At 46.5% G+C, this 21,503-nt stretch overlaps 1 protein-coding gene across 10 annotated transcripts in view; it reads left to right on the top strand.

Annotated features, from left to right (window-relative positions):
• ACSL1 (acyl-CoA synthetase long chain family member 1) overlaps nucleotides 1-21,503 on the top strand; it is a 64,857-nt gene that overhangs the window by 17,888 nt on the left and 25,466 nt on the right. For 8 of the 10 annotated variants that reach the window (XM_087856526.1, XM_087856524.1, XM_087856525.1 and 5 more), the window contains 3 exons: nucleotides 2,640-2,866; nucleotides 16,973-17,087; nucleotides 21,262-21,326. In XM_087856526.1, the coding sequence (XP_087712652.1) occupies nucleotides 2,672-2,866; nucleotides 16,973-17,087; nucleotides 21,262-21,326 (375 nt within the window). In that variant the 5' untranslated portion in view covers nucleotides 2,640-2,671. Of the gene's footprint in view, nucleotides 1-970; nucleotides 992-2,639; nucleotides 2,867-16,972; nucleotides 17,088-21,261; nucleotides 21,327-21,503 lie in introns of those variants that run through there. The other 2 variants (XM_087856523.1, XM_087856527.1) reach the window with 2 other exon arrangements.

The raw sequence follows: 21,503 nt of genomic DNA, 5'->3' as shown, positions 1-21,503 counted from the left end.
AGAGAAGAGACAAGGGCAGGGGTTGTGTGTGTGTGTGTGTGGCGGGGGGGGGGGGGAGAGTCTATTCAGATTTGGGGAGCCATGGGTATGAAGACGGCTGGAAGGTGATTGGAGGGGGAGGCAGGTTTGCACACTGTACTCGTCAGGTTGCTCCGAGTTCACAGGGTAGCCGTGCTGTTTATGAAACCTGACCGTTTGGTGCCAACAGGAGCCGGACTCGATTTGTCTGCTTATCCTCATGGTCTCTGTGTATGCGTGCCCTCCTCACAGAGGCCTTGCCTCGTCCCCAGCTCCCACTGGTGGTAACGCTTCTCACACCTTGCAGACATGGCTTGCTTCATTTTGTGCCTTCCCCAGCAGCCGGTTAGCCCACGGAGAGCCTGCACCAGGTCATCAGCCCCTTCCTCCCGGCTGCCGGCACAGGGCCGGGCACACGCTGCGTGCTCTGTGATGGGCACCAATCAGAGTAGCTCAATTCCTATGCATTCACCTAGAATAAATCTGCTGGGAGTATACTCCGGACAATCTGTTTCTTTCTTGGTCTGTCTCATGTTGGTTCGACATAACCACCCAACATCCGATCGTGTATTTCACTGGTTTTTAAAAATATGTCCTTTGTCTCTTCTTATTAGGAAGCTGAGCAGAAAGAAAACAGTGTCTGTTTTCAGATCTAGCCCTGGCAGTGACACTGATGCCTGTCCCTGCCCATGGGTGGGGCAGTGGGGTGACTCTGCTCCCAGCTGCTCATTGGCCCATCCTCCACCCTCTCTTCTCCCGGGAAGTCAAGTATGAATTTTGTCTGCTAGTTACCTTTAGCCCAGTGGGCAGCATCGCAGGACTCGGCATGTGACTAATGCCCTGAGAGACCTTGGCAGGTCGGGTAAGCGGCAGCTGAGCTCCTGCAGAGCCCCCCACCCCTCCCCCACCCTCGCCACCTCTTCTGCTCTGCAGTGGCGTGTCACCCAGCAGTCAGCTCGGGGTGGCACAGATGGTGAGTGGCTTTGTAAGTCCTGGAGCTCTCTCTCCACAATTATGACCTGAAGAAATCTTGCTTCTCTGTTCCTTCTCGATTGTTATGTAAAACCTGGAAATTTCCTCTGTGTGGGGTGTGTGTGTGTGTGTGTGTGTGTGTACACACCTACACAGAGCTGTTGCAGCACAAGACTGCCTGAGCTGAGCAGATATGCTGCAGGATTGGAGGCTGGTGAAAACAACAGATCCTCTGCTACTCCACAAAAAAAATTACGATAGTATGAATTGAAATGTAAAGATTTCTGTATTAGAAAAAAGGAAATCCTTCAGCTTTGTGACCTAGCTATTTGAAAGAACATGTAAGAAGTAGATCACAAATACCTTCTAAAGGACAGCTAAAATGTTAGCACCGGGTGGACGAGGAAAGCCTTCAGAGCATTTACTGTTACGTCCTTCGCTTTACTGCCGAACGTGCTTTAGGGCATTTACTCGTCAATGATTCTCTCATAAGAATTATTCTTATTTATTGTCTGTACTGCCCACTTTTTATATTGATGTATATATAAGTTGTCTATAATATCCAGGGCGAGGCTTTTCAAATAGTTTTCTTTTGTGTGTTTGACGTCTTAATTTTGTCTGTAAACTCTTTGTGGTGGGTCAAGCATTGTTTTTAATTAACTCTGTCCCTGATTGTTCTGCACGCAGGACTAATCACAGAGTCTTGGTAGACGAAATAATAATGGTACCTAGAATGTATCGAGCAGTTTCTGGTGCCCCATGCCATTCTAAGCTTTCCGTGTAAATCATTTAGTCATTCTAAAAGCCCCACGGGATCGCTACTATTTTCAGCTTCCATTTATACTGAGGGAAACAAGTCTCAGGGAGGTGAAGTAATGTGTCCCCAGTCCTACAGCTAATAAGCTGGGAAGACGGGATTTGGCTCTCGAATCTGGGATCTTAAATACCATTCTATACTTTTGGTCAAATACTACGCTGCAATCTCTCCCTAGATATTTGGTGGTTGGTTTAAAGTTTATGTGCACCCTTTTATCATTATTCTATTTTAACTATACTATCTCAAGGAATATAAAAGAAACGGATCAGAATACAAAGTACAGTTCCCCTACATTTGTATTGCTGCTTTTGTGGTATAGAGTATGGGGAAGGCGAGAGGCACGGTGAAATTTAGGTTGGTGTGTTTTACCTTTACCCATTGGGAGCTAGTTCTGAGATGTGTGGGAAGAAGTGGGAGCGGACGGCCGGTAGGGGGTGTGGGCTTCTTTGTGCCTCTCCTCCTTTGCTCTCATTAGCCGTGATAATGTGAGCTGAGTGGAATCAGGTGCAAGAGGACAGAGACGGTGTCAGGGAAGGAGGTGGTGACTTATACCACTTGAGCATGTTGTGGCAAGAATTCTTCGTGAGTAAAACCTTTTTAATGTGGGGAATGGAAGCTCGACTCAAAACTGGCAGACATAAAATGAATTTCTAAAGTGTTTTTAGAGAAATGAGATTTGACAGCCAAGGAAAGAGCTGGATGGACCGTTAGACTGTGGGTTTAATGCCTTGATGGGTCAGCGAGGCATCAAGTCGGCTGGTTGGCCTTTGGGAATTCCGGAGACAAGCCTTGCCTTCCTGGGAGGAATGTGACATTTTTTCTCTCTTGACAGAATTCAGCTTAGGGAACCACCAGCGCGGGACAATGCAAGCCCACGAGCTGTTCCGGTATTTTCGAATGCCAGAGCTGGCTGACTTCCGACAGTACGTCCGCACCCTGCCGACCAACACGCTCATGGGCTTTGGAGCTTTTGCAGCCCTCACCACCTTCTGGTACGCCACGAGGCCCAAAGCCCTGAAGCCGCCATGCGACCTCTCCATGCAGTCTGTGGAGGTGGCGGTAAGTGGAGGGGCTGGCCTCCCTGCCGGGTGCGTTTTCCCTGCGTTTCCCCAGACTCCCCATTGAGTGCTGTACTGGTCCAGATCAGTCACCATCAGATATTTGCTTGCAAGGGCACTTTGTAAGCCAAAATGTGCTCAACACACCAACGTGGGTCAACAGGGTAATAGATGGAGGGTAGGGGCCAAAATACAGGACAGAGGGACAAAAGAGGTGGTGTTGGTGGGGTATCTCCCTGTAGTCACATAGAGGTTCACTGCACAAATCCTGTTGAGTTTCTACCCTGTACGAGGCACTGCAGTAGGCCCGGAGTATTCTGTGAGCGGGAAAGGACAGGCATAGAGTCCCTGCTCCCGAAGGGCTTACGTTCCAGCCGAGAAGAGAGTTGTCGAACAAACATTCCAGAAGGAAGGATTCTCATCTGTGGTATACCTCTACTTAGAACACATCGCGCAGCTTTTGAAAGGGGCTCTGAGATTTCACCTAGGAAAAGGTGAGGCTAGGAACTGGGCAGGACACGGGCTAGGAACGTGGCCACAGAATTTCAGGCAGGACGTGAACAAGCCAAGGGCATTCGGGAGGTATCAGACGCTGAGTCGTGGAGCACCATGGTTGTAGAGAACTTGGGCAAACTACAGGCCGCCTTGTTGTCATCACGAAAATGAAACCAGAGCGTGTGTTCCCTAATTAGGGCCGAATGGGTGGGATGGCCCAGCGAACGCTAAAGTCCCCTTTTGAGAAAGATTCTTTCTTAATGCTTCTGCTCTGCCTTCCTTCCCTTCTGAATCTCTTTAGTACAAAACGTGAGGCCTTGAAAAGATGAAGCAGCCAGGTTCTCACTGATGCGGGGACTCTTGGCCTACTCTCTGCGTTGTAGTCTCTCGCTTTCCCCTACCCAAGGCGGAATCGATTTCAGTATTTATAACTTTCAACGCATATGATGTTTCTTCTTCCCCATCCTGTACCACTCCCCAGGCTGATGGCCATGAGCAGGAGAGATGCCCTTTCAAAGGGAGCCTTGGCCCGATGAGTACCTTTTTTTTTTTTTTTTTTTAAGATTTTATTTATTTATTTGACAGAGATAGAGACAGCCAGCGAGAGAGGGAACACAAGCAGGGGGAGTGGGAGAAGAAGAAGCAGGCTCATAGTGGAGGAGCCTGACGTGGGGCTCGATGGCGTAACGCCGGGATCACGCCCTGAGCCGAAGGCAGACGCTTAACCGCTGTGCCACCCAGGCGCCCACCGATGAGTACCTTTTTGTTATTTATAGGGTTTTAGTTCTTTGCTTTCCTTTAGACAATTGCTTGGATTCATTAATTTGAAACTTTTAAAATATATGGAAGATATGTCAGTCTAATTCGTGCCAAAATGTAAAAATAGAATGACTGAATTATTGCCAAGGAAAGTTGGTTTTATACCTTATTTAGAAGGTAAATGTGACTTAATAATTTTTTACTTCAGCTCATCACAAACCAAGAAGCAGTAGAATTCAGTTTTTCTAATAGATGTGTGTGAGGTTTTTGACATTCCTTTTCTTCTGGAGGAGGGCCTGGTGTCTCATAGTAGCATTGCTATCACTATGAAAAGAGTACTTGGCAAGTGCAGATTTAAGATATTTATAATTCAGCAGTAACTGTAAATGCCTAATTCGTATTGTATGAGAAATGTGGAGGCACTTACAGTGTGCCTTTTAAGCTCCAGCCTAGCATGAAGTCATTGTGAGACTTAGGAAAAGAAGCATGCATGTCCTGTGTGGAACAGTTTAAGAATTACCGATAAGCAGAAAGAAAATTAAAATCTCTAATTCCACTACCTCATAGAGAGGCTTCCTGATTTTTCTCTTCACTCGTAGAAGTGGATTTACCTCTGATTCTCAGAACTTGTAGGTCTTAGGAATAGATACAAAATTTGCTTTGCATGTCTAAAAAAGAACTTAAAATATTGAATTTAAGATGAGCTTTGAGTTCTGATGCTCGGTAATTATAGATGCTTTTATATAGCTAGCGTGGTCATACGGCTATGGCAGAAAGAAGCACTTAATTCATTTCCTTACGTATTCACAGAGAGCCTGCGTGTCTGGCACAGTCGGAGCAACTGATTGCCAGAATAAAATATTGCTGTTTTGTTCCTACTTTGAAAACAAGTAAGCACCATACACCCTGATCCCCCGCCCCCTGCCCCCATTTTGCATCCAGATTTTTACCCTCCTCTTCCCATAAACCTTACCTGGATATTAACAGGAGAGGAATCTGCACTTCTCGGTTTTGCTGCATCTCATTACTACCCACACCGGCTGATTCCAAGCTACACCTTCTTAAAGTGGCAGCACAGAGGTTCCTGATAAGTTGGAGCTTCTGACATTTCCTTTTAAAAGTCAGGGTCATAGGGATGCCTGAGTGGCTCAGCTGGTGAAGCGTCTGCCTGCGGCTCAGGTCATAATCTGGGGAGTCCTGGGATCGAGCCCTGCATCGGGCTCCCTGCTCAGCAGGGAGTCAGCTTCTCCCTCTCCCTCTGCCCCTCACCCTGCTCTTGTGCTCTTTCTTTCTCCCTCTCTCACTCTCTCAAAGGAATAAATATAATGTAAAAAAAAAAAAAAAAAAGTCAAGGTGATAAAGAGGATGTTAGCACTCGAGCTGTAGCCCCATGTAGGCAGTGAGGACATAGGCTGTGGAACAGGACAGAGAAGCCAGAGTTTGGAACAGAATCCAACAAGCCTTTCTTTCTTTCTTTTTTTTTTAATAATTTTTTATTATGTTATGTTAGTCAGCATATAGTACATCCTTAGTTTTTGATGCAGTGTTCCGTGATTCATTGTTTACGTATATCACCCAGTGCTCCATGCAATACGTGCCCTCCTTACTACCCATCACCAGCCTAGCCCATTCCCCCACCCCCTCCCCTCTGAAGCCCTCAGTTTGTTTCCCAGAGTCCCCAGTCTCTCATGGTTCATTCCCTCCTCTGTTTACCCCCCCCTTCATTCTTCCCTTCCTTCTCCTACCGATCTTCCTACTTCTTATGTTCCGTAAATGAGTGAAACCATATGATAATTGTGTTTCTCTGCTTGACTTATTTCACTTAGCATAATCTCCTCCAGTCCTGTCCATGTTGCTGCAAATGTTGTGAAATCGTTCTTTCTGGTAGCTGAGTAATATTCCGTTGTATATATGGACCACGTCTTCTTAATCCATTCATCTGTTGAAGGGCATCTCGGCTCCTTCCACGATTTAGCTATTGTGGACATTGCTGCTATGAACATTGGGCTGCATATGGCCCTTCTCTTCACTACGTCTGTATCTTTGGGGTAGATACCCAGTAGTGCAATGGCTGGATCATAGCCAACAAGCCTTTCTTAACTTTCAACCGTGGTTTGATCTGGACCATGTTTAGAGGGCTGTGCCCCCGCGTCTGTGGTGGCAGCTGACACCTGCCTGCAGTAGCAGGACCCGAAGGGCTGCCTTTCCCTGTGTGTCGGGGAGGAATTTCCATCTGCCACAGAATTTTTCTGCTGCTGCCCCATACCTCTGAGCTGTGGAGGGAAGCGAGGTTTTCTGTGTCCGTGTGGCCTATAATCACTTTCACAAGTGACGTGCATGTTTCCTTGCCTCTGCCTGTTGGCCAAGATCCCCGTGTTCTCTGGTGAAGATGACCTTCGCCTCAGTGACTAGAAACCCTTCGGCACCCGTGAGGGCCCGGGCTGTAGTGGTTGCAGCTAAGGGACAGAGGAGAGCGTGATGGTGCTGGAAGGGACCAGGGAGGCCGAGGATGTGGCAGAGGCTGGGCCTGGCTCCTCTGCTTAGACCAGGCCACTTTGGGCAGGTTCCCCTGACTTTCCTGACCTTCAGCTTCCTGGAAAACAGGAGCGACAGTACCTGCCCCCCCTCATGGACATTAAGAGGACTGCAGAGACATTTGCAGAGTGTCCACTCGGCCCATACTGAGTGTTCAGGAAATGTTCGTTTTCTTCTCTGTAAAGGCCTCCTCTTTTTTTTGTTTTTTAAAGATTTTATTTATTTATTTGACAGAGATAGAGACAGCCAGCGAGAGAGGGAACACAAGCAGGGGGAGTGGGAGAGGAAGAAGCAGGCTCACAGCAGAGGAGCCTGATGTGGGGCTCGATCCCAGGACGCCGGGATCACGCCCTGAGCTGAAGGCAGACGCTTAACCGCTGTGCCACCCAGGCGCCCCAAGGCCTCCTCTTTTAAACATCATGTTTTATATACAAGAAAACAGCTGAATCCAAAGAGGCAAAATTGTATCGTACAGTTAGTGGAATATTGAGAGCTCTGTTACTCTGCTTTCATTACAGTAATTGAAAGTTACATATTATAACTAGGGCTTTTCAGGGGCAGGAGGAGGAGGATAAATAAGGATAATAAGGAAAGTTGGGGTCTGTCTAGATTGTTTTAAAGATTTTATTTATTTATTTGACAGAGAGAGAGAATGCACAAGCAGGGGGAGCGGCAGACAGAGGGAGAGGTAGAAGCAGGCTCCCTGCTCTGGCCCAATGAGGGGCTCGATCCCAGGACCCAGGGATCATGACCTGAGGTGAAGGCAGACGCTTAACTGACTGAGTCACCCAGGTGCCCCTGTCTAGATGAATTTGAAGAGCCAGTGGCTAGACCTTTGAAAGCAGGAGCAGCCTCTTCTGAAAATGGGCATTGCACAATGGCAAATGAGTCTGCAGGCAGTGATGGAATGGAAGGAAGAGAAGGAACAGGTAATAGAAGACTGGAGTCTGAGCTTCCGGCAGAGGGTGAGGTTGGGTGTGGGATCAGATACTGTCAAGGATGTCACGGATGGGGTGGGAGTGAGGCCCGGGGCCGGGGGCATGGAGCTGTCTGAACCCGGGCTGCAGGAACACAAGTGTATTTCTGATGAGCTTCTGCCTCCCCTCCTCCTCTGCCCCTGCACCAGGTTGGACATGGATGGGGTCAGAGCAAAACTTGGTGCTGATGGGATCATAGGCCCACCTACCAGAGTTTAAGGGATTCAGGCAACAAACCATTCCAAAGTATAAAAGGGAATCATTGTAATTGCTGAAGGAGGGAGTAGAAAGAATATGAGAATTCCTTTAACTGGTGAGAGATGTCCTATAGGCCTTGAGATGGCTTACTTGTCAAATTAGGATGGAGAGATTTCGGGTAACTACTGTTAGACTGTAATGTATTAAAATGAAAACCCAAGTTATTTGCTTTGCTTTTAAATATTAGAGAAGGGAGTAAATTGTAGGATGCAAAGAGCTTTTTTTTTTTTTTTAAGATTTTATTTATTTATGCGAGCGAGTGCACAAGCCAGAGGGAGGGGCAGAGGGAGAGGGAGAAGCACACTCCCCACTGAGCAGGGAGCCCGATGCGGGACTCCATCCCTGGACGCAGAGATCATGACCTGAGCTGAAGGCAGTTGCTTAACCAACTGAGCCCTCAGGTGCCCCCCAAAAAACTTCTTTATACCAATAAGCCCACAGTCTTTTTGAGACTTCATTTTGAGAATATCACAACTTCGTTTCAAATTTACCTCTGGCAACTAAACCAATTAGTCTATAGCAGATTCACTGTTTAAACTTGTTAGTTACAGCTCCTTGGTTCCAGTGTGGGTTCATATCTTTCAAGATGCAGAACCGGTTCTTTGGATATCACTCATCTTGTCTAAGTTGGATGACTTTCACACCAGGTGATCTAATGACATTCAGGCGCATGCTCGCTGGCTGGCTCTTCGGCATGAAAGCTTGAGATTGACCCGTCCACATGGTGGGCTATATATGGTTAGCAGCTTGCTGTAGCGTTTTAGTCTTGTGCTCCAGACGGTCTCATATGGTGGAGGTGACACTCTGGATTTAATCCTCCGTGAGTCACAGAGTAATTATCTGACAGGCATCCATTCAGAAGCACTTGCGCATCGGCCAAGCAATGTGTGCCCCGTCCCGGGGAAGAAGAGGCTGCTGGCCTCATGCAGCTTGCTGGTCGGAGGGCAGTACCGCCAAGGACTCCGTCTGTCCCTGGCAGAGGGCGAGGAGTGTCCTTAAAGCCACTTGTTCTCATGCCCTGAAGCTGGAGCTCTGGTTCACTCTCTGCTAAGAACTCTGAAAGGGGCAAACTAAATGGAATATCTCTGGCCTGTGGAAGCAACACTGAATAGATAGCGTGGTTTTAAGTTTTGACAAAGACTCACATAGGACTTGCACAGACAAACTGCCTGCCTCTGGGGTAATGACATTGGCAATTCAAAGAGTGAAAATGACCCAGAGAAGCTGACTCATAGAAGCAGTGAGGAGAAGGGTGGTTGCCCGGGGCTGGGGGTGGGAGTATAGGGAGAAAAGGGCCTAAACTGTCAGCTGCCAGCTGAGCAAGGTCTGAGGCGCTCACCTGGAACATGGCGACCGTGGTTGAGAACACTGCACTGTACAGTTGAAATTCGCTAAGAGAGTAGGACTGAAGTGTTTTCACTGAAGTAGAAAATGTAAATCTGTGAGGTGATGGAGTGTTAATGACTCCATGGTGAGAATCTTTTCACAGTGTAGACGTACACTCTAGGTACACTCTAGGGGCCTCATGGTTTTATCAATGACACCTCAGTAAAGCTGAAAAAAACAAAAGGCAAAGAATGGCAATGCGCTGGACTTGAATGGCTGGGGCTGGTTCTGAGTGGGGGCACTGTGTCCAGCAGGGAAGGGGCAAACATCGCCATAAGGCAGAGGCGCAGAGAGGGTCCGCATGGGAGCTGCCAGGGCAGAGCAGAAAGAGATGTTTTCTGGGAAAGGCAGGTGCATTTGGATGGTGGAACCATGGCCGCCCACCTGGCGGTCTGTGGCAGAGCACCTGCAAGAGGGGGTGTTAGACTCACGAATTTGAAGCCGGTGGGAGGTAGCGGGGAGCATGAAGAGGAAAGGAGGAATATTAGGAACAGTCCAGTTGTTTCTGCAGTCATTTGTAAGTAGAAAACATAAATAAAAACAGAATTCTCATCCCTGGGAAGACTTGGAATGGTTGACTGGAAGTATGGGTGGGACTTTCGGAGAATCTCCTGGCTTCATACCTGTCAATAGTACTTGTGTAAATTCCCATTTGGGGGCATTAACCTTCATTTACTTGCCATTTGCAATTGCAGGTTTCTGGTCAGTACTCGCCCACTGCCCATGCTTCCCTGGTCTGACTGTAAAATAATTGTACGTGTGGTCAAACAAAGATGTACACAATTTGCCTTTTTAATTTTATCCATAGCAGCTTGGCTGCTGTGGTGCTCAGAGCTTTCAAACACGTTTTTCTGAAGCGTTACGGCATCTGAGGGCATTTTCAGCAAGTGGTCCTAGCAGTCGGGGCAGTGGGACTGGATGGAGAGCACGTATTTGGGGGGGGTGTTTTTGTTTAGACGTATTATTCTGGGGGTGTGCAAACATCAGCATTTTCCTACTTTGCGGTAACTTTAGCACCTCTCCTAAGACTACAGGCTTCTTCATAACAAAGTATGAAACACCTTGCTAATTACTTTTTCTTAACTAGACTCATATTGTCAGAAACTTAACTGAGCTTCCCTGTGGTTTTAGCTCCTCTACTCACTGAAAGTGACCAGGGTTTTGAATGAGGTGGTGCTGGTCATGGGGCAGTGGTGGGGGGATGAGTGGGCTGCAAAGCGAAGGGCGGGCATGACGGAACTGAAGGCCGTTTCTGATCTCCGTGCCAAGACCAGGCCACAGACGTATTAAGTAGCTGCCTTTAGGAATTCAAAGAAAGAAAGATGATTGTTTTAGAAAAATTTATTTCTGGGTTCCATTTAACCGGGCAGTAAAAGCTTAATACGTTCACTGAATAGGAATACGGTAGAGCAGGTCTGACAATGCAGTGTGATTTTGTACAAAGGACGCTGCCTCTCAGAGCTTCATTAAGCAGGGAGTGTGTGTTTTCATAAATGACAGAAGTGTGTGCTGGAATATTTATTTAAATTTAAAAATAGCCTCCTCCCGCAGGCAGGGTCAACTCGTGCCAAATGAAAAATGACGAATGTAAACTTTCTGAGGCTCTCGACAAAAATCCCTCCGTCTCACATTCATGTCTAGAAGGCCAGCCGTGGATGAGAGATAGACGCTGGTTCCCTTTAGAATAGTCGGAAGTGGAGCAGAGCGTCTCGCATATTCTAGACGGCAGGCACGTAGAGATGCCGCGGGCAGTCTCGCGTATTCTAGACGGCAGGCACGTAGAGATGCCGCGGGCAGTCTCGCGTATTCTAGAAGGCAGGCACGTAGAGATGCCGCGGGCAGTTTTGTTTTGCTGGAACAACGTGTGTTTGTGGGGATTTGGATTTGGTGCCTCCAGACTTTCTTCCCTCTCACGGAGGTGGGAGGGTGCTATTTTCCCTTCTGTGGTTGGTGAGACTTCCCCTGGTGATGACACTGAAATGTGCTTGGCTGCACAGAACTAGAGTTTCTAAGTACTGTGCCAGCCCCTGCCCCCCACTGAGGCACACATCCTTCTCTTGGGAGAGCGGGGGCTCAGGAAGTAGGAAACTCGAGGGTGAAATGGAAGTCCTTCTGAGGATGAAGGGAAAGTGTTGAGGAACCAAAAAAGCGAGTCGGCCACTGGTCATCTGGGCCTGGCTCTTCGAAGATGGAGACGAGCAGCGTGGGTGAGTTTGAACCTGCTCGCGATCCACAGAAACCTCTTACCGTACTGGATGTCCATGGAGCTGGGTCCAGGACATTTTAGATGTCTTGCCAAAGCCTCCCTCTGGGGCTGTTTTCTCACCTGCAGAGCGGCTGGCATGTAGCAGGCGCTCAGGAAATATTCACTTAGCCTCCATTGTTCCTGCACTCAGATGACAGAACCCAGCACTGATGGTGACGTGAGGGTTCTGCCCTTTCTTTCCTCTCTGGGCATAAAGGATCTCAGGAAGTCAGCGAGGTCAGTGGTGAGCATGAGCAGTGAGCCTGAGGGTTCCCCGTTATGCTGGGACATAGACAGTTTATCATATCATGGGGAGTCTAAGTGTGTTTTGGACGTCCTGTCTGTTAGCGTTCAGGAAGTATGTTTGGGAAGGTCACTGACTGACAGGCCTTTAAAGGCCCTGGTTCAATATAGCAAAGATCTAGTGTTGCTGGAAATGAGACTCGATGGCCAGAGAGTCTCTCTAAGAGGTCACTGGATGGAAGAGTGGTTTTTGTGCCCGAAAAGCAGACAGTGGTGGTTCTGGGCAGGGTAAGTTGCATGTAAAAATGTAAGTGCTGGGAAGAGTATTTCACATGGAGGCTATTGGCAACAGGAAAAAAAAAAAAGCAAAATAAAACAAAAAAACCCAACAACAATCCCCAAAAAGCAACACAAAAAACTATGCCCCCAGGGCTATGATTCTACCTGCTGCTTTTCCCCCTGGAGATGGATTTAACACTAAAATCCAGCTGCGTTGTCAACAGTTTCCTTTCAAGCTACACAGTTCTCCTTCCTTCTCGTCTCCCTTCCTCTTCCTGCCTCTCCCCCCTTAGCGAGAGTAAACAGTAGTGACACAAGGGGAACTTGAATGTCTTGGCCTGCAGATACCCATTTTCTAGATTGAGATGAATGAGACCAGTTTATAAAGCCTGGGTCTGTCTGTCTTTTTTTTTTTTTTTTTTTTTTAAAGATTTTATTTATTTATTTGACAGAGAGAGACAGCCAGCGAGAGAGGGAACACAAGCAGGAGGAGTGGGAGAGGAAGAAGCAGGCTCATAGCGGAGGAGCCTGATGTGGGGCTCGATCCCATAACACCAGGATCACACCCTGAGCCGAAGGCAGCTGCCCAACCGCTGTGCCACCCAGGTGCCCCCTGGGTCTTTCTATCGCCCAGAAATCCTCAAGGATGTAATTCCCTTTTTGCATTTAAATAGGAGCATGCGCAAAAGGACTCTCACATCAAGAGTCCTTTTTGTCAAATACAGGTTTCCTCTGCTATCCAAAAGTAGCGCGCCCCTGTGAAAGCTTTTGTAAGCCTCAATGGCATAAAGCAAGAGTGTCCCCCACTTTCCAAGAGTTCAAGTTATGCCACTTCCCTTTTACAAAAGACCAACATAAACACAAAACTCCTTTTTGGATAAATGCGAAACTCCTCTCCAGATTTCTTCCAGTTAGTGAGAACAGGTACTGATGTGGGTCTTTTGTAAAAGTCCCGTGTCATAAAATGAACTTTCAGAAAGCGGGAGCAAGGGCCGGTATTGGCAAAGGTTCTGGTCTTGGGAACCACAGATACGCAGATGTCCACTGTGGTCTTGCCCTTACTGGTCCCGCGTGGAACTTGAACTTTCATTTCCTAATTCAGCCCACGTGGGGAGACTGACCTCAAGAGGAACCTTAGCTTATACAGATGTTGCAGAATGGACTCAGGACCACTGATGTGTCTGTCGTGTGTTTGACTCAGAATTCCAGAAGTATTTTTTTTCATTTAAGTAGATGTTCCTAGAAATAGTGACATGTACTTGTATGACCCTGTAATGAAATACCCTCCTTTTGAAATGGCTCAAGTTTGTAGCATATATAGACATTTGAACTCAGTTGTGCGAGCTGTGATTCCTGACACTCGGAGTGCAGTCCCTCCCCTTTGTAGGTATAATTAAGGTTGCTAACACCCAGTGTTTACAAATAACATTTTTGTTCAAGAAGAATAGGACATATGCACATCAAAGAGCAACAAATTTCAAAGCACAAATCTTTGCTTAGTGGGCCCCCCCCACCCCCGCTCCCCTTTCACTCAGACTCCTCTCTTGAAATTACAGAGTATATTACAAGTAAGTGACAGCGTGACTTTTTGCCCAGTTTCACCTATGCCTTAAATGGGTGCCTTTTTGGCATAGAGCTCAGTTATTGCTTCATCTTCACACCTTTGCTAAGTATTCTAATTGCTAATTAGAATAATAATAAATATCTTGTCTTCAAGTTACTTTGTCAAGTTGATGGCTGTTAGGGATATAATTAACTTCTTTAGCTTGGATTTGGCTGTTTACCTCCATGTTTCTCAAAGTTTTGAGGATTGTATACCACACAAAAATTAACCTTAATTATAGAATTATTTAACCAAAAGTTTGTTATAAAATTATACTCTAGAGCAGCGATTCTCAAAATAGGAATTGGGAGGTTGAACTACTATCTTGAAAGGGATATGGTCTCCATATATCCAAAGCTAAACTGACTCTCTTCTCAAACCTGGCCCCCATGTCCAGTCTTCTATTTTTGATTAAATGGAACTACCGTTTTTAGATCTCCTTCTTTAGACCCAGTGACTGGCCAGATCCCATTCATTAACCCTTCCTACTTCTGCTGCCACCCTTCTTCCCATTCTCACTTGCCACTGCCCTCACCCAGGCCCTCATGAGTACATTTTTCTGGAGTCCCTTTCCCCTCCACCCATTCTTCATGTTGCTTACCCGCTTCTTGTAGATTTCTTTTGAAGCATTATTCCGATTTTCACTACTTCTCTCCAGGCGAGTGGTTCTCACTTCCGCATGCCCCAGAATCCCCTGGAGGGCTTGCTACAGCTGCTGGGTCACTCCCCCAGAGTTTCTGATTCAGTAGATCTGCTGAAGGGCGAGCTGATTTGCTTTCATTAGAAGGCCCTGGTGTTCCCCAGACCTTCCTTTGCGGACCTCGTCTTGAGGACGAGCCTGTGCTCCGAAGATTCCAGGCTACTCCTGTCTGTTCATTCTGACTTCCTGCTTGCTCTTTGCTCAGCCAGTGCTCCGTGGAGCCCCTCTGGGGATGTAAGGATAAGACTCAGGTTCCTTTGGAAAAAGCTCTGTGTCTTATTCACCTGATTCCCCTCTGCCCCTTTGACAGCTGTAGGAGTTCTCAGTGGAATGCTTGGGGAGGGCAGTAATGCTTTTGCAGAGAAACGGCTGAGTGAAGCTACGCATGAACGAATGTCAGGATAAGAGGTGTAGGAGGCCCCATCCTAAGCTGAGGTCATGAGGACCTGTCTGGGCTACCAGGCTGCCTGTGCCTCCTGGCCATGCTTGATAGGCAGAGTGGGCTGGGCTGGGCTAGGGGCCAGGAGGCAGTTACTTGCAGCCGTCCGCTCCTCTCTACCAGGCACACCTCTTTTCTTAGCTTTTTTTTCTTTCCCATTTTGTGTCACTCCATCCCTTGCTCCTTTTTCTCCTACCTTAGCCGTGATGCCCTGGCTCTTTTTGGTGGGTGGCTTCCTGGATTGAAAAGGCTTCCAGTGCTAAAAGCCACAAAATTGCTTCTGAATTTTAATCCGAGTATTTGTTGAAGAAAAGATACAGGCTCAGCAGGACTGGCATCGTAGTTAGGGCATGTTATAGGGTGTCTGAGTAGTATTCTACATACTCCTATTTCATAAGACCAGTTTTGTTCAGCTAAAGATAACCCTGAATGTGGACACATGGTATCCCCATTCTGCAGACAAGCAAACAGACTCAGAGACTAGGAAATAATAATGCATGATTCCACAGAGCAGAGATTTCCCCACCATTGTACACACACAAAGAATAACTTCTTTGCTTTATAAAGGAGTGTGTTATAATTAATAACTCTGTTTGGAATCATGGCTGCAGGTATTAGAAAGTGTGTGCCAATGTAAAGAAGACTGGGATGCTGAGTAGAATATACCACTGGGTGATCCTTATTCCAGAAAACTATTAGTAGCTTTAGATCAAGTGTCAAACACATATTTAGTACATAGTAGATAGTGAAAGAGTTTCTATAAATGGAAAGCATAGAAAAAAGTCTACAAGGAACTCATTGAACTGATAATAAGGGCTAGTCATTTTTTTTTCTTAATACACTTCTGTTACTGCTGCTTTTTTTGAAATATATACATGATAAATTGGTTGGGGGGAGAGCTTGTAGGAGATATGAAGAATCCTTCCTAAATCCTAAAAACAACAACAGCAACAAATAAACAACAACAACAACAAAAAGCAGCAGCAGAAGAAAAAGGATCCATCAAAATCTGTCTGGCAGTCATGACCTTTAAAGGGTCTCCGTGTTGGTTCCTCCCCTGGAATGCATCTGTGTCTCCATCAGCTCTGCCTCTGCTCAGTCTCTGCGGTCTCAGACCCAGCCCTTGGCTCCTTCTTCATGAAGGCTTTCCTGTCTGCTTTCTTCAAACCTCATGCTAGAAACGATCTCTCTCACTTGTGCATGGTCCTTGCTTGTCATACCAGAAGTTCTTGTATCCTCGTCTGGTCTCCCTGAGAGAGTGTTTCCTGACCATTGCAAATGTGAAGACCCCTCTCTGAGATTAAAAAAAAAAAAAAAAAAGAAGAAGAAGAAGAAGAAAGGAAGGAAGGGAGGAAGAAAAAAGAAATCGTCGGCTCTGACATCATAGTAGTTAAGCTTTTATTTATCAGTTTCTAAAGAATGCCTGGAAGTCTATGGATATCTGGACCCTCGGTATCTCTGTGGCCCCAGAGGGCTGTGCAGCTCACAGGCTGAAAGCTACTACCTCTTACAATGGCCTCTGCTACGAGTTAGGAGTTGTGGGTAGCAGGTGCGCTTTTCTCACCAACCAGCGAAGACCCCGTAGAGAAGGATGCACAGTGGTATCAAGTTGGTGCGCCTCTAAGCGCAGCGAATCAAAGCAGTGTAGACATGTCCCTGCACCCCATACCTTTGTAGCTGGTGATTGTGACCATTAGATGCTGGGTGAGAATCCAAAGTTCCTAACAGGTTACACTGCTGTTGACACAGAGATAAAACAGTGGACGTAATCTCAAAAGGAAAATACATAACATGATGGAAGTTGTGCTGAGTGATGTGTCCTTTCCGTGAGAGCTGGCGCCCCCTCGGTCTCCTGTGCTGTGGTTGGTAGAGGTTTGAGGATGCTCACGGCATGTGTGGTGGTCGCAGGTTTCCAGGCCTCCTGCTCTCTTCAACCTTATCCAGCCAGACCCCTGCTCCGAGGTGGGACCCTCTGACAGCCATTTGGTCTTAGCCTTGATTTTCTGAAGCCTGCACTTGACCCCAGGCGAATGAGTTCTCCTAGCAAATCCTGCACTTCCGTTCACTCAACAAGTACTGAGCAGCTCCCCTTCAGGGGCCTCGTGGAGGGCCTGGTGGGCATGCGTGTTAGCCTTTTTATTTTTAACGTTTTCCTCTAACAGGCTCATGCTTCTTTCTCTTTCCACAGGGTAGCGATGGTGCTCGGAGATCCCCACTGCTGGATAGTGATGAGCCTTTGGTGTGTTTCTACGATGATGTCACAACCTTGTACGAAGGCTTCCAGAGGGGTATACAGGTGTCAAGTAAGCATTTGCTGAACTTGTGTGACTAATGCTCAACGATTTTCATTCAGAACAAGCGGTCTCTCTTGAGGAAGTCGTATTTGCTCTCATCTTCCTTCTCCTTCCACCTGTTCACGTCCCCCTGTCTCCTCCCATACCATCTCCAGAGTGAGCCCCAAAGCACATGAGCCCCTCTAGCTGCTCCCCGGGCAGAGCGGGTTCCATGGTCAAATAGGTTTTCAGCATGTCCTGGATTTTATGGAGAGTCTCACATACATTAGCTCATTACTGGGCTCTGACATTTCCTGAGGTCAAAAGACAGGTTTAATGGGGCCCGATCCAACATTTTCAAACCTACTTGACCATGAGACCCGTATTTTGAGAAATAAACAGCAACATCCCAAGGAAGCAGTGTTCTGTGAGACACTTTGCAAGTGTTTTCTCACGGGACCACGCTTCCCTTCTAAAGGAGGCCTGAGAGGCCCACCTGCACTCCCGGCTCCTGCCTGCCCTTCGGCCTCTCTCCCTGCCAGGCTCTGGGTAGACCCTCCTCAAGTTACGCTGAACTTCCTGCAAAACCAGGACCCCCTCCCCTTTCTCACAGCCGCACGCCTTTGTGCGCTTGTCTTTTCCCTGATTGTAAAGCCTCTTCTTCCCCAGCTCCAGCCCAGGGTGCCTGCTATGTGCTTACTCCTATCCTGTACAGCTCCTACTGCATTTCGATCTGTTCTGTAAGGCCGCTCTAGTCTGTCGTTTTCATCTCCTGCCTCCAGGTGAGGTGTTTCCCCCAGCATCTTGTACCTATTTCTGTAATAGCCCCTCCAGGGAGCAGAGGCCTTCACCTGCTGCCCTGTCCCACTCGCCAGGGCTCCTTGAACAGGGCGCCATCTCTTGTCTCGGCGCTGGCACATGGCCTGGCACACAGTACGTGCTGCATTCATGTGGCCTCAGTGATGGAGCGAGTACCTTCTGCTTCCCACACTGCTCTTTGTGTTTTAGCCTCTTCATTTTGGCTTGTTCCAGGTTATTCCCTAGAAATGGTCTCTGGAATCCATGGTTTGTTACTTAAGTCTTTTGGTGGTTAGCTTTTATTTTTGCTACTGCTAGCTAGACTATGGTCCCCTGACTGTGTGCTGTTGCCGTCTCTGTCCCCATAACGTGTTGCATGTACTATGTGCTCAGAAGTGCCTTTTTTTTTTTATTTTAAACTGGGTACTGGTAACTTTGGATTGCTCTAATGCGTTTTTGACCCAGTATTCCTGTAACAGATTCATTAAGCCCCACTCTAAAGGGAAAGCAAACTTATTTCTATATTATGAACTTCTTCAAAGTTAATGTCAGGGTCAAGGTTTGTCTGTGATAGTAAATATCCATACGGCCACTTCAAAATATTTATATATTAAGTATTTATATATGTATATATATGTATATAGAATCCTTACCACTATCACAAAGTCATGTGTAGAAATGTTTTTATATTTTTCTCATTGGCAGCAGAGAATGAATTCATCCTGGTCATACAGTGACTTACATTATACTTCTGACTCCTCTGACCTTAAGACAGTGACTTTAAAAAAATTTTTTTGGGTCACTTTCTCTACTTAGAAAATGAAAGTCTTATATGAATGTTTCAGAGAAGTTGAAGAAAACAAAGTTCACTCTTCTTAACCTTTACTGATTGAAGGAAGCTGCTTCACAGGTCACTTTGCCGCCTTCTTTTTTTTTTTCCAGAGGAGCTTTTTATTCTAAGCTTTTTTTTCTTTTTTTTTTTAAAGATTTTATTTATTTATTTGACAGAGAGAGCACGAGCAGGGGGAGCAGCAGCAGAGGGAGAGGGAGAGGGAGAAGCTGGCTCCCCACTGAACAAGGAGCCCGATGCAGGACTCGATCCTAGGACACTGGGATCATGACCTGAGCCAAAGACAGACGCTCAACTGACTGAGCCACCCAGGCACCCTTATTCTAAGCTTGAATTTTCCTAGACTACCATAACATTAAGGCTTTAAGCCTTTATAGGAGAGCAAAAACCAGCATCTTTTTTTGTTGAATGACAGGAGAAGCCAGCATGGAGTTTTTAAACCTCGTCTTTTCAAACTATACGTACATAAAGAGGGAGCCACTTAGAAGGAGAGACCCTCTGCCTGTGAATCCGTGGATTCTCATCCCTGGCTGCCCTGCAGTATCACCTGGGGAATTTTGAAAAAATACTGAGGTCCAGGCCCCATCCCTGTCCAATTATATCAAAATTTGGCTGGATGATGGACATTGGGGAGGGTATGTGTTGTGGAGAGCACTGGGTATTATGTAAGACTGATGAATCACTGACGTACCCCTGAAACAAATCATACATGATATGTTAGTTCATTGAATTTAAATTTTTAAAAAAGTTTAAAAAAATTTTTGTTAGTAGGGCCTTGATATGTATTTTTTTAAGTGCCCACTGGCCTGGAGCTGGGGTCTGCAAACCTTTTCTGTAAAGGGCCAGATAGTAAATATGTAGGCTCTTTGGGCCACGTGGTCTCTGTTAAGCCTGCTTGGCTGAAGGTCTTAGATAATATGCAAATGAACGAATAAGGCTGTGTTCCAGTAAGACTGCGTTCACAAAACAGGTGGCAGGCTTGATTTGGCCGAAGCGTATATATTGCCAATCCCTGTTCTTGGAGAATAAAATAACATTATTTCATATGTGACATGTCTGAAAACAACTTCTGATGGAACTTGCCTGGTCTTTATCACAGTCCCTGTGAGTGGCAGGGGGTCTGAGAACGAGGTGCTTTGTGCTCTTTGGGTTTTCACCAAGGCTGCAGTAGAGACAGCCAGAAGTCGGTGTGAAGCAGTGAATCGGTCCAGCCTGGGTCCTCCCGGTCCTCACAACTGACCCGTACACGCGCAGCCCACTTCTCTTCTCCAGGCATAACTCTGCGTCATAGGCCCAGCCTCATCAGGGCTGCCAAAGGGGCCATGCTCTTGTTTTCCTACCCCCGTCCTCAGGCCCCCAAACTGAATCAGGACACCTCAGCTGACACTCAAACCCAGAATGGGGGAGCCACATACGTTACAGTCTCAAAACAGAAATGCAGAGGGGAGATGACCAAAAATGCCCTGTAGAAGGAGCTACAAGGCCCGGCTTAACACAGAGCTGGCGGGCGAGCCCGTGTTTTAGTTAGGAAGCGTTCTCGTATGTGGTCAGCTCTGATCATCGGAACATGGCAGCTTTTTCTTTTTTTTTCTTTCTTTTTTCTTTTCTTTTCTTTTCTTTTTTTTTTTTTTAGGTGGACATAGCATTTCATTCAACAACTACAAACTGAGCATAAAGTTAGCATGGATTTAATCTGTAGAAGGAAACTCCCACAATTCCAAATATAAATGGTTCGGGTGGTATTTATTACTGAGCTAGCCCTTAGCGTGAATGCTTAATATGGGTTTTCTTGCTTCCTGCTTATTCAGTACCTAAGTTAGAATCAGGACACATCCTGATATTTCTTAATTTTTGCTTTCACATATACCCACTTATTTTCTCTTTATTTTGCACCTTTTCCTCATTTTTGTTTCTCTACAAATAAGACTTCACCTGTGTAAGTACATCCCAGGTCATCAGAATTTGGGCATTTAAGAGTCATATTTTCCGTTTTACATTCTGAGAATGCTTTACAGTTCAGAAATTTTGAGGGATTTTTCTGAAAACCCACACCAGGATTTCTATACCATGCAGCTACTGACTCCTTTCCAAACCAATAAGGTATGGAAGAATTAATAAATTTTATTGGCCTCATATCCTTTTATTTATTTATTTATTTATTTGAGTGAGAGAGTGAGAGAGATCACGAGCAGGGGGGAAGGGTAGAGGGAGAAGCAGACTCTCTGCTGAGCTGGGAGCCCTACGTAGGGCTCGATCCCAGGACCCTGAGATCATGACCTGAGCCAAAGGCAGATGCTTAACCAACTGAGCCACCCGGGCGCCCCTGCTTCATGTCCTCTTATTTTTCCTCTTCTCCTGCCCCATTTAAGAAACAAAATAGAAACAAATAAAAAATCAGACCAAAACCCAGGGAGAACACATTTCCAATCTGAACTCCTTATTTCTAATCTGGGGATCAAAGTCTACCTGATACTTTGTAGAATGAAGTGGGATACAAATTGGAATATTTATGCACATTAAACCCATTTTTTGTTTTTTGTTTTTTTCTTTTTTTAGATAATGGCCCTTGTTTAGGCTCTCGGAAGCCAGACCAACCGTATGAATGGCTTTCATACAAACAGGTGAGTTTTCTGCTCTGTGGGTCCTCATGGATGCCATGGGGCTGAAATCCGTCTGATCTTAGAGGCACTGACTGTGAGGGCTGTAAACTTGCTACAGAGTCTGTGCTCTGGACTGGCTCAGAGCTCTGGGGTAAACGTGCAGCGTCCAAAGGAAGAAGAGTTACACAAAGATTTGGG

The sequence above is a fragment of the Ursus americanus genome, chromosome 27, assembly GCF_024610735.1.
Source record: "Ursus americanus isolate L20-20 chromosome 27, mUrsAme1.1.p, whole genome shotgun sequence".
Classification (NCBI taxonomy): domain Eukaryota; kingdom Metazoa; phylum Chordata; class Mammalia; order Carnivora; family Ursidae; genus Ursus; species Ursus americanus.
The sequence above is the reverse complement of the archived record's forward strand: the minus strand, read 5'-3'. Positions and strand labels throughout refer to the sequence as shown.